Source organism: Apaloderma vittatum, unplaced genomic scaffold (genome assembly GCF_000703405.1).
Source record: "Apaloderma vittatum isolate BGI_N311 unplaced genomic scaffold, ASM70340v1 scaffold36757, whole genome shotgun sequence".
Lineage (NCBI taxonomy): Eukaryota > Metazoa > Chordata > Aves > Trogoniformes > Trogonidae > Apaloderma > Apaloderma vittatum.
In genome coordinates, this window is record NW_009727402.1 from 18,864 (window position 1) to 31,495 (window position 12,632).

Below are 12,632 nucleotides of genomic sequence, written 5' to 3' on the forward strand. Positions count from 1 at the left end.
ATCTGTAGAGTTACAGTTGTGCACCAGGAATTCCTACATTTTCTATCACCTGACAGCAGATTCTGTGAGACCACAGGGTTCCACTGTAATGCCGCATATACTAGTATCTGTAGCTTTTTCTGACAACTCTGCTAAAACTAACAAAAATAATAATTAAAAAAACACACAAAAAAAGCAGCAGAATTCCAGGGACTCTGGTTATTAAACCTTCATAAGATTTTCACCACTTTATAGCTATTCGATAGCATTATTCATAAACTTCATATTCCTCTGCAACGCAACCAGTGCAATGATCCGAAGACCAAAAAAACAACCCCCTCCAAGCTACTTCAGAAGTCCTTCACTGGTAATACCTTCGTAAGTCTAACAGTTATGTACCAGCAAAATAAATCCAGTCTAATCCTTGACTTGAAAAATCAGCAACTGGGGGTTTTCTGCTTGCTTGTTCTGTTTTTAAAAAGACCAGTTGAAACAACAGCAGCAGTATATTGCAAATAATTATAAAACAATTACAGGAGATCAATGAGATGCAGGCAGGTAAGATGCGTCTCAAATCTGAATGGCTAAATTAACTGAGAAATTGGTCTTTACAGCAGAATTTTGTGCAATTTGTTTTGGTAGAAACAGTAAAGCCAGTCAATCTGTTTGGGAGTGCTTGGGACACTTGGAACCTTAGTTTCAACATTTTCACAGATTTATATATTTGAGGAAAAACAACAACAATGATAAAAAGACACCAACCTGAGTAAAACTCTATTAGAATAGAGTGATCATTATTCAGTAAATCATATATTGCACCTTTAAATAAATCATTATAAACTGTATAAAAACACGAATATCAACCAGGAACAGGGAGGAGCTATTCTGTCCTTCATACACACCCGCACACACCCCCGCACACACATTCACATACTCACTTGCTCAGTTTTTTTACTACAGTTAAAGCTCGGAGTGATGGACCACACTCCTCTTCCTCTAGCAGAGGCACCGAAACATTAAGGCAGGGGATATTTGAGGTGAAATGCAAAAAACAAAGCTCACCTCCAAACTTCTGGAGAGTCCTGCCAACAGTGCAACAACAGTTACTTTTGACATAAGCCTTATTTAAAAATCTGTGTTCTCAGTAAGAGTTTCAGTACAAAAATAGAATCTCTGCTGTTTTTTTTCTAGAGTAGCAACTAGAAAAGGCACAATTTCCAAGTATAAATGTCTATTTGAAGGAGCTGTTTGTATGTACTCCTTTTTTAAATAAAAAGGAACACAGAAAAAAAAATCACAGAGGCACATATCTATTAGCTAAGTAACCAGATACAGTAGATAAAATATGTTCCTGAAACTTATAATTAAATATGTTAAAACAGCCCAGAAGCCTGGTGTCTGCAAATGAAATCATATAAAATTGTAATAAAAAGCTTGTGTTATTATTTTAATATTTAAATTCTAGTTTACTGTTCATACTGCGAATGCTATTTCACCTATCAGTACTGTTAAATTCCCAAGAAAAAGCAAGATTCCTCTGTTAACTTTAAGTAGTTTTGCTTGGTTTGTTTTCTTTTTAAATCTCAATCTGCAGCTCCTGCCAGTGTTGTGGTTTTCCTCCTGTAGGTCACATCTTCGAACGCAGGCAGAACTGAAGAAGCCAGACATGAGACACTGCACACGATCCCAGAAAACACATGTAGAACATCGCCCTTTCCTCCGCGCAGGTAACACCTCCTGGAGACACCGCGCTCCTCCCAGGCTACGCGTGGTAGCCGTTGGCCTTCCCGAAGCCTGGCCCAGGTGCGAAGTTTTCATAGATTGCCATTGCTGTCGTGTTTTGGTAAATCAGATCGGTTCTCTTGTCTTTCTGGGATCTAATAATATCCATAACACACTGGTTTAGGAAGACGTACTGGTCCTGATGGGAGCAAAAGAGAAGGTAATGTGTTTCTAGAAAACACTTGATTTTGGAAGTAATTCTGCTCCTGCACGCAGGTTTTGGATACACTGCACTGAATGTCACCATGGAACTTTTTTTAGATATTGTATGTATAGTTCACAGAAAATAGGTCTGGAAAGGACCCTATGATGTCATCTGATCAGGCCCCCATAAAAAATTAGGATCAAATTACTGTCCTGCCTAACACCTTCTTAAAAGACGTTCATGATGGAGATTTTACAGCCTTTTTCAAATCAGCTTGAGTCAATCTACACACCTTTTTGGTTCAAAGCGGTAAGGAACATATGTGTTCCTGCAGAACACAAAAGAAACGATGGGCACAGAGACCCCTTGACTCAAGATAACTCTGGCTCACAGCTATAACGATAAAACTCACATGAGTAAAACAAGCTGCAAAATACACTTTTTCCAGATTTGATTATTTCCAGCTGGAAATGCCAGTCCTACAAAGAACTGTGTAAAGAGATTGCTTGGACATACTACAGCCCCTCGCTGCAACTACTTTTGTGGGAGGAGATGAAGCAGGAAGGAGGGCAGTTAAATAAAGAGCAATTTCTGATTGCCCCTTAAGATCTTGTATTTCCGTACCTTCAAGCTACATCTTGAGCCCACCCTTCCTGGATTATTACACATTTGGAAAACATGCTGCCGGGTGCTGGACAGCCTCACCTCGGTTTGCACCATTAAAGGTCGGTGCATGCGAAGATCATACACCACCCCATACACATCCACGGTATTCTCCATTTCAATCTGCTGGATCAGGCGGTCAATGGCAATGAAAGTCCCTGTCCTCCCGACACCAGCGCTGCAACGACACCAGAAAACTATTTACTGCTTTCTCTCAATGACCTGCTCACCTGATGAAAAGCCAGTAAGATGCTTTCTGTTATTCTGGTGGCACAGATATCAGGTCTCTGCAGCTCAGAGGAATGGCTCTTACCATCATCAAGAGGGAGGAAGGACTTGCTTCTGGGCTTCCCAACCTTGCTTTTGCACAAGAGTACATACAAACGCACTTGAAAATGCAACTTTTTCAGCCAAGTTTTCTAGGCCAGGAGAGACCTATTCTAACAAAATTTTGCTTTGCGTATTTTCCTACCTACAGAACATTGCTATGTTTCTGAAGCAAAGGGGAAAAGTTTTAATTCAGCAGGCTGAACAGCCTGTGAACAGCAAAAAGACTTCTCTTCCTTTTTAAAATCGCAACGAAAAGCAAGTGTTCCTAAAACAGCCACAAGATAAAAACATGTGTGACAAACATGTTCCTCCTACCTGCAGTGCACCAGAGTAGGAGAGTCGATTGGATTTTGACTGCTGTACTCATGAACAAGGTGTCTAAAGTTGATGAGAAGGTCTGTTGTCTCAGGCACCCCATGATCTGGCCAGGAGGTGAAATGGAACTGGCGCACGGTGTGGCTCTCTGGTGTGTTGGACTAGAGGAATACACATTTTAAAAAAGGAAAACCAGCTTCAGAGGGAGAAACAGTAAGGCTTCCTGCCACAGGACTGGGAAAAGCTCAGCTTCACTGAAGATGCTTTTTACAAACCATGAAGTAATTTGATAATGACATTTCAATTTACCTCTTCCCTCTGCTCTGGTAGAAAATCCTTGGAAGTAATTTCCTTTTACTTTCTGCTCTACTCCTATCTCTACTGCATTACATTTGCCAACAGAGATGGGACGAACTGTTCAGTCTAGCAGATATTACAAGTATCTCCAGAAGCGCAACTTTTGGGGCAAGTCTCAGGGAAACACAAGCTGCAGGATCACTGATGAGGTAATCAGTAAATCCTGCTAGCAGGCTGGATTTTGCTGGCAGATCCCTTTCTGCCACCGGGAGGGTCTTACTGACAACTTATGGCCAGCTCCAGGTACGTTACTAAAACACTGTTTTGAGAAGCCACAGTATGTGAACAAGTGCAGACACATCAAGATCACAGGAATCTCATTGTCAGTAAGCAGTGTGAAAGACTCGGGCAGAAAGCAGACAGATACACTCAAAGCTTCAAATTAAAATAAACTACTCTTATCCTTTTCCCTCAGATAACTTTGATTAAGTTTTAGTGAAATCATTATATCCTGTCACTCCAGTGTTGCTTGACACGTGAAGTTTCAGTGGTACAATAAACCACTTGTACAGGCATTTATGCACTAACAACTAACACCCAAGAGGGTACTCACCTTTTCTACAGTGAAGTCCCTTAGTGTCCATTCTGGAAGGACAATCTCTGATACCATTGTCACAATAATGTCACCATAACTCTTGGATTGTTTGTCCGGCCAGTATTGCTCACATTTTGTCTAAGAGAGTTACAAGGTTAGACATTACACATGGCAAGAAACAACTGACTGTTAGTTTTAAATTACACATTGCCTGAAGCAGGACCAGAAAGCACATCACCCTTCCCAACAGCTTATCCCAGGAGAAGCTCTGCCAAAATCATTCTTTAAGGAGAAGAACTCACCCTTAAAGACAGCAATGCCACAAGCCTCCTACAGCAATCTATTCTGGTAATCAACAGATACAAAATGGGAAAAAGCTAAAACCAAATTTGGCTTATTTAATTTAGAAAAGAGTCTTCCAGTAAGCGGTTTTCAAAAGAAAGCAGTCAGTCTCCAACCTGCTTGGGTAACAACAAATTAGAAGAGATCCGACCACCTTCAAGAGACAGTTCAGTTTTAATAAAAACATACCCGGGCTTGTTCAACACATTTTGTCAACATGACAACAGAGTAGATATTCTTTTCCCAAATCATGCGCCAGAAGTCTTCTATCGTATTGGGTAAAGGACCCTGTGCAGCAATAAATGCCTTCTTTGAGTTGTAGCCCTAAGGGAAAAAACAAAACAAAACAAATATATATACAGATGCACAAACATGCATGCATCAATGAGACACAAAAATCTGATTTTAAATGTCATTGTGAACTGTTAAGCCTACATGGTAACAACACACATTATATTTCCATTTGAATTAATGAAACAACTTACAGGCATATAGTTTGCATTAATGTAATCGTCAGTGGTAGAGCCTTGATCTGAAAGTTTAACACGAGAAATATCATCTGCAGAAAGAAAAAAAAAGGAAAAGAAAATTATGAATTTTAGAACTAGAACCGTTTAGCAAAGGACTGCTTATCTAATGCATGGTTTCTAGATAAAAGATGTTCAAACCAATGTGCATTTTAATAACAAGAATATAACTTTAGGACTTGCAAATAGCAGCAGTTGAGAATTTTTATAATGAAAGCCTTCAGAAGAATGAGTGGCCAGGATGAAGATTCAGAATACTCAACACAGATTTTCATTATTTTTCTAAACACAGTTTGGTTTTGCATATTTATATATTTTTAATCCAACATGAAGTTTACTATGGTTATAATTACTAGAGAAAACCAGGTTATTTGTCTCCTGCAGCCATTGCACCTCCAAAGCATCCCTAAGTACCCATCACTGTTCGTCTCCCAGTTCCCTCTCACACCCTGCTATGCTGGGGTGCCTGCAGACAGCTCCGCGCAGCTTCACCCCTCACTTCACCAGTAAAGGTGGCCAGCGAGGGCTCAACAGTGCTCGTAGCTCTGCACATCTACCTGGCCGTAGTCAACCGTTAACCTCAGCTTTTTCAATCTGGACCACGAGTTTCTCACAAATGGAAAATTAAAATTATTAAGGGAATGTTTAAGGAGTTTTCTTAAGGGAAAGTCTGGGAACTTCACAGAACATTCTTGAGGGAGAGCTCTTTAGGTTTGCTGAGTGATTTGGGGAAAGCAGCAGCCCACATTCTTTCATTTGCAAGTTGACATTAATCTCTCTTTGAAACCTCTGGGTACTATTAAAGCCAGATAGCCAAATTAAAGGCTTTTTACCTGAAAAGTCAACAAGTAGAAGATGCAAAACCAAAGAGAGTAACTCACATGGTAAGACATTGTTGTATCTATTTTTCCCCCTGTTCTCAGCAAGCTCAGCAGCAAATTTGGGCTGATGAACACCAGCAGACTTGAGCTCCTACAATAAAAGAAGGATTCATGAGCACCCAGGTCCTAGTTTAGGAATCTTGCAGAAATACGACTGAAACAAATACTATAAACGCTCTTGGCTTTTGCTCTAAAAGTAGGCATGTTTAAGTGGAGTACATGATAAAAATCATGCTTTTACAGAGTGTGAGGGTGACAGTGGCAAACCTGATAAAGGATTAAGATAGAAGGTCGCAATAGCAGTGCGTTTAATAACCAGAGATGTGTTTTAGAAGCCCAAAAAGAGTTTTGCAGAAATACAAGACAGACATCAACAGCACACTCCTTCTGCCTCCAAGGCAGTGAACTACTTAGCATAAAGCTTTGCAGACTTTATAGGGAGAAAGGGAGCAAGTACAGCATGAAAAGACTGACGGAAGTAAATTCTGAGAGAAAGGCAATGTGGAGCGCCAGCCTGCAAAGTACAACCAAAGGTACAAAATTTGATCTGGAAAGCAAAAGGTCAATTAATAGCTGCAAGGAGATGAAAAAAACTGAGATTCTTTAAGAGCAGACAACACAGCATCCTTACTGACACTCAATTCCTGTCTTTGGTACCTTGGAACAACTGAGCTTTAGCACATTTCACAGAAAAACATCTATGGTCACTAAGCAAATCATAATTGCTGTTTCTGACTGCTCCTTTGAGCTATTCACAGGTGTGGTCTGAAAAATCACACCTACACACTAAAGAAGTTAGTGATACTAGCAGGAGACCTGTCTTGCTGTGTAGAAAAACAAAAACAAGATAAAAACCCCAAAGCCCAGAGAAGTTAAATAGCCTTCCCTAGGCTAACTCCACAGTGTGACTAGGGCAAGGACTCAGGAAATCCCATCTCTGCTGAGAGCTCTGGCTGGCAGGCCATGCTTTAACCTCACAGGTAGATTAAATAATTCAGGATGTGAAGGAATTACCGGGCACTTCAGCTAAATCTGGGGCTGAATCAGGGAAGGGAAAGCCAAGCATGCAGCTTAACGACCTCTATAGTGAAGGTCCCTTCTCTTGCCCTTCAGTAAGCCTCACACATAATAATCTGCCTTTCCAAAAACATTCGTCACGAATCTTTCTCTACTGGGGACACGTACCTCATACTCTTCAGCAAAACCACAGTTGGAGTCAGCTTGCTGCTTCTTAAAGTAGGACTCATAGTTCTCCACTTTAATCATTTTTGATCTAAAAAGAGACAAGCCATGTATTGGTAACTGGTATTAGGTAAATAAACCATGAATTCAGTTAATGTGTTAGAAAGTGTGCTTTACTTACTTCTTTACTCTTCAGAAGAGGGTAGGGGGGGAAAAAAAAAAGGTTGATTAGACACATGCAGTTGTATTTTTCAGTATGCAAATCTAAGAATGAAAAAGCATGACTGTTAGTAGCAGCCATAAAACTCTGCATTTGCAGGGGACAGGATAGTATTTAACCCATCTGTTAAACCAGGGAGGGAACAGCACATCCTTCAAGAGAGGAATACCACAGAAGGTGCCAGTCAGCCGCTTCTGGGCTTGCATCAGATTGGTCCCATTCTTTGGTGCATTTAATGTCAACTACCAAAGTCTACAAAGGTGGGACTTCATGGGATGCTCTGGCCCTGCCTTTCCATCAGCACAACCATTGGTGCAAGAACCAATAATGTGATTCAACTGCACTGCCTGTGATTTCCAATACACTGAGGTTACCCTCCCATGGCCAGCTTCTACAATCTCAAAATTATCCAAATTAATGGCTCAGCACAAAATAGTCATAAAGCAGAGGAAACTTCAGGCCACAGGGCAGAATTTGTGCACTTTATCAGCAATTTTGTTTCCTCAATGCGCACGGAAGCCAGCATTTCATTCGAACATCTCCTTTTCAAGACCACATGGAACATCTGTTTATCCAATGGCGATTCATGAAGCAAGCACTCAGATCTCTGTGGCAGCTCCAGAAGCCTCACTCAATATGATGATTTTTAGTCTGCAGGCTGTAGTCTTTAAATTCCATGAGCAATTAATCACAGAATCATGGAATTTTCAGGGTTGGAAGGGACCTTAAAGATCACCTAGTTCCAACTCCCTCACCATGCAAAATTCTATATAAAACTGCACAGAAAACAAATATCAGGGTTCAAAGCAAGTTCTGCAAACATTTGAGCTCAGAACAAAACACGTGAAAGGATATGGACTTACTTAATCGGAGAAAAGGACACCTCAGTATTTCTTTTATCTTTCCTACAACGCAAAAAAACAACACAATAGGTTCACAGTAAGATTTAATGAAATGCATATGAGATTTCTGACGTCAGCTATTTCCTGTGCCTGTTCAAAATAATTTCTTTGGAAGCACCTCATTCGGTGCAAAAAAGTCTCCTGACGCAATCCTCATACATGGAGTAAGAATAAAATACTTCATCCTTTGTTCAGTGAGTGTGCATCGGGACTGTATTTCTGCTGGAACTAGAGTGTAATGCCTGAACAAAAAGCACACAGTTTTGGGGAAGAAGTACATCTGAGGGACCTGCACTGCTAGCCAACAGCTCAGGAGAACTGCTGCTCATCCCACTATCCTGCACTAAGTGTTCCAACGGTGGTATGTCAGTGGCACTGGAAGTGGTACCTGAATGAAAAAAACTGTTCCCAGCTTTAAAGGAAGCTCTGCTCATTACTGTCCACAGCTCCTGGACACTTGTAAAAGTAACAGCAGTTAATCAAGAAACTAAGAAAGCTGGACTAAAGGGCCCTACAGTTCACTTTAGAAAGGATGTACTACACGATCAGAAGTGAGAAACAGCTTTTATGGAATCTTAAGTCCTGAATGATTTGAAAAAGGTCGGAAGACCAGCTCAAATCCTAGGCAACTCATCAGCTTCTGGAAACTTTAGAATGAAAGTCTCATGAGACAGGCCATCAAACAATTAAAAAGCATGATTAACAGATAACTCAAAATAAAACCATCTAAGATACAGTTACATATGCCCTTTAGCACAATAATCTGTGACATTTGCTCACTTCTGACTGAATTACTTCATCAGCATGCATGAATTCAGAAGACCTAAACAAAACAAATCTTGACTCATTAGTTTTTAACTATGGGGTTGAACAAAGTCATTTAACTAGTTTGCTACATCAGCTCTAACCTGTAGCATATAAGCAAGATTTTTAATACAATGTATTCTAAAGTATCATGACAGAAGTGTATAAAACAGAGCTGGTTTAGGGGAGAGATACAGAAGTGAAATACTGGCGGTTCCTCCTCACAACAAATAAATACACATTACCTTCTCCTTCTCCAGAATATGAAGCCCCCTACAGCGACTACAGCCAGTAAAGCTAAAAGGCATCCAATAACAGCTCCAGCAATAACACCTGGTAAAAGAGAACAAGTCTTGCTCATTACTGACTTACCTCGTTGGTAAGGATCTAACTCAACTGACACATCACAAGAGAACCTTGCAACTGACAGAGCACACCCTACTCTACTAAATGTCTGTTCTTTACCGTGTCCTTTGGCAGTACCAGTATTGAAAGGCCCTTAAGAATAATAATCCAATTAACAAAGAATTTGTCTCAAAAGACCAGTATTTTCATTCCAATACAGGTGCTTCTAATTTACCAGAACTGTTAGAATATCAACTGCTTTTCACTACTGGTTTCTGTACCAGTCTCACTGTGCCATCCAATTCCTTTTAGCACGTCGTGAGTTGCTACTCAGCTTCTGGTTACTTTCACAGCAGAAGTCATACGTGGAAAAAAGAGGTCACCTGCAGAACTAGCGAGGTACAAATTTACAGAGCAGTGTCACTGCAAAGCTAGAAAGAAACAGTCCATCACAGAGAAACCAGCAGGTGTTTTGCTATTATGGAACTCTCCATAATCAGGGAGATACACTGTGTATGTGCCAAGCCAGCAGTCCCATATTTGATATTAACTATACCTGGATCCTGTGGTAGCAAAACTGCCTCAGAACAGGGTGAAAACGATACATAACTATCTTCCTCCACAATGATGTCAGCCATATTAAAGGTTATATTAGTGAAACCCGCAACACTTGCCCTGTTGATAAGGGAGAAAAAAACCAAACCCACAGGTGCATTACACAATTTTAACAAGTCTTATGCAAGATCCGTGATTTTTTCATTAGATTCTTTTTAGATTTCAGCCGCAGCAAAATTAACTGACCATTGAAGTAAATACCTGTATGAACGAAGTGGAATCAGTGGTCCGTTTTCGTAGCCATACATTGTGTTTCCCTTGCCCACACTAACAATGTTCGTACCATTCTGAGAACGGAAAGAAGGTGATTTTGCCTGTTCTGTACCTAAGACATATGTCACATAGGTGGCTGTCATCATCTTCTTGAAATCTTTGTATGTGTTGTTCAATTTAGACTTCAAATGCCCACAACCTTGGAGATAAAACAAGGATATATATGGCATATGTCATCCACTGGTTTTGTATCGATCAGCACGGTGACTGAGATTGTCACGTTAACCACAGTTGTCATTACTCCATCAATACCACCTGAATTGCAAGGCTGAGCGCAACAGACAATCTAAAAATCTCATCCGCTGCAGGGCAATCTACTGCACTACCTTCCTGCTCCCCAACATTACTTGCTTTTATCTCCTGTAGGTTTTACTTTTACTCTGTATAGTGGAGCTTCTCTGGAAAGGTACATTACTGGCAGATTCTGGTGTCTCTGTGGACAACCTTCACTAGACAAGTCAGTCATATCCCTATGCACTCTAACAACTGTCATACGGACAGTAAGATCGACAGACAAACAATAAATATGAATGTCTCCAACAGCTGCTTTAGTCTTCTAGTGCACTGGCTGAAATGAAGCGCAACTAAAATCTACACTGCAAAGCATAGTTCCTTGATTTAATGATTTATCACTAGATATTTATCAATTGAAAACATTTCTCTGGTTTGATGCTTTAAAGGGGTGAGTTTGATAGACTCCCCTCTACTTTCCCTGGCATTCAACCCCAATGGCATGTTATGCTCACAACGCTATTCAAAAGCCCTCCATCTGCACCTCATCTCTCAGTTAATAGTATTTTAAGTAAAATCAGAAGGAAAGCTCTTTGTTTTCTTTCTATTTCTTTTATTCTTTTTTACTTTTTAAAAGATCTTATTGCAGATATCTTGTAGCTGAAGAATGGAGGGAGAAAAATATCCCACCATCCCACATTCCAAAGCTGCTTATTGTTAGTAGCTCTGAAAATTATTCAGGGGGGTGGGGATGGGGGAAAAAAAAGGATACTGCACAATCTTGGCATCTTGATTTGCCAGCGATTCCTGACACAACAGCACAGTGGCAATACATAGGAGACATATGCAAGAATAAGCCAAGCTGGAAAAAGCCGAGTGGGAATAGTGGCTTTCTGCAAACCTGACTTCAAGCAAGCAACGTATTTGCCTCGTGATTTTTGAAAGATGATTGAAAATACCGAATCAACTTTTTTCTCTATGCATTTAACATCTACTTAGAGTTTAAAAAACAACGTTGTCCAATAAATTGATTTACACAGCCACAGGCTAATATCACACCATCTTACCTTGTTCTTCTGTTGTGATCATTACTGCATAGGCTTTTAATGGTCCATTCACTGACTCAAAATTGGAGAATTCAACAGACAACGAGCTGTGACTGACTGCCTTGGCTAACGGAGCTTTGCTTGGAGCAGGTGGGTCTAGAAACAGAAATATTTTTAGAACCTTCATGACTGGTAAGTTTTCTGAACCAGAAAATACTATAATAGTGATGCTGTTCATACAACACATATTTATTGTGCATCACATTAGTCTCTGCCTGAGTGTAGTGTTTTATTCATAATCTGTATGCTGATAACATACTGCATACCACATTTGGTATTCTGCAATCGTGACGTTAGTATCCCAGTCTTATGAATATCTATCATTCTCAAATCTTAATGCTTACCAGTAATGCTCGTATTACACATCTTCTGCACTGCACGGCTTTCAGAGCTATTTGAAAGAGTTACAATGTTAACATTATACGTGCTGAAATAATCTAAAGACTCTATTCTGAAGGTTTCCTCTGAGCCTTCTCTCACGCAGGACGGAGGCCATTTTCCTGTTGTCCATGTATCATTAAATATTGTAATTCTGAAGCCAGAATTGTTACCAGGAGGACATTCCCACTTCAGCAACAGGGAAGACTGTTTAGGCACTCCTTCACACTGAAATGAATTCACTAATGCAGGAACTGCAAGAGAAAAGAATAACAAAAAAAAGAGGAGTTAAGCACTGTAGTAAATAGAAAAAGCTGTCTATTTACAAGTTCTGTGTATACAGATTTGTAAAACTTCAATATTTGTTTCTGCTTTTTAAAGATGAAGTTACTAGCTACAAGGGCTTGCTACACTATAAGCATAAGTATTTAGCACATTAAGTGAAGATTTCTGCACTCTCACATGCCTCTGCAGACAGATTTCCTGAGATGATTTTGGTTGAGAATCTGTCAAGATCAAAGTTTTCAAGATGCTGTTCAACCACTGAACATACTATTTTAAGAACATTTTTAGATTAGTACATAGATTGACCCTAACTCCCTGTGTAATTATGTAAAACTTTTCAAAGTCAAGTAATAAGAAAACAAATGAAGCTCCGTGCATTAAGAGTCCAACAAAGGCCATCAATCCCAGGCAGGCGGAGCCCTGTGCTGCACAGCA

At 40.0% G+C, this 12,632-nt stretch overlaps 1 protein-coding gene across 1 annotated transcript; it reads right to left on the minus strand.

The window, feature by feature from the left end:
* Nucleotides 1-1,531: 1,531 nt before the first annotated feature.
* Nucleotides 1,532-12,166, minus strand: LOC104277110 (receptor-type tyrosine-protein phosphatase eta-like; the record flags this gene model as incomplete). The annotated part of the gene is made up of 15 exons (XM_009873657.1): nucleotides 1,532-1,900; nucleotides 2,612-2,747; nucleotides 3,215-3,375; nucleotides 4,125-4,244; nucleotides 4,638-4,772; nucleotides 4,934-5,007; nucleotides 5,857-5,947; nucleotides 7,042-7,129; nucleotides 7,220-7,228; nucleotides 8,122-8,163; nucleotides 9,210-9,297; nucleotides 9,866-9,984; nucleotides 10,126-10,336; nucleotides 11,496-11,630; nucleotides 11,879-12,166. Coding segments are annotated over 15 exons (1,856 nt in total), but the record flags the coding sequence as incomplete, so codon positions are not given.
* Between the last annotated feature and the right edge of the window lie 466 nt (nucleotides 12,167-12,632).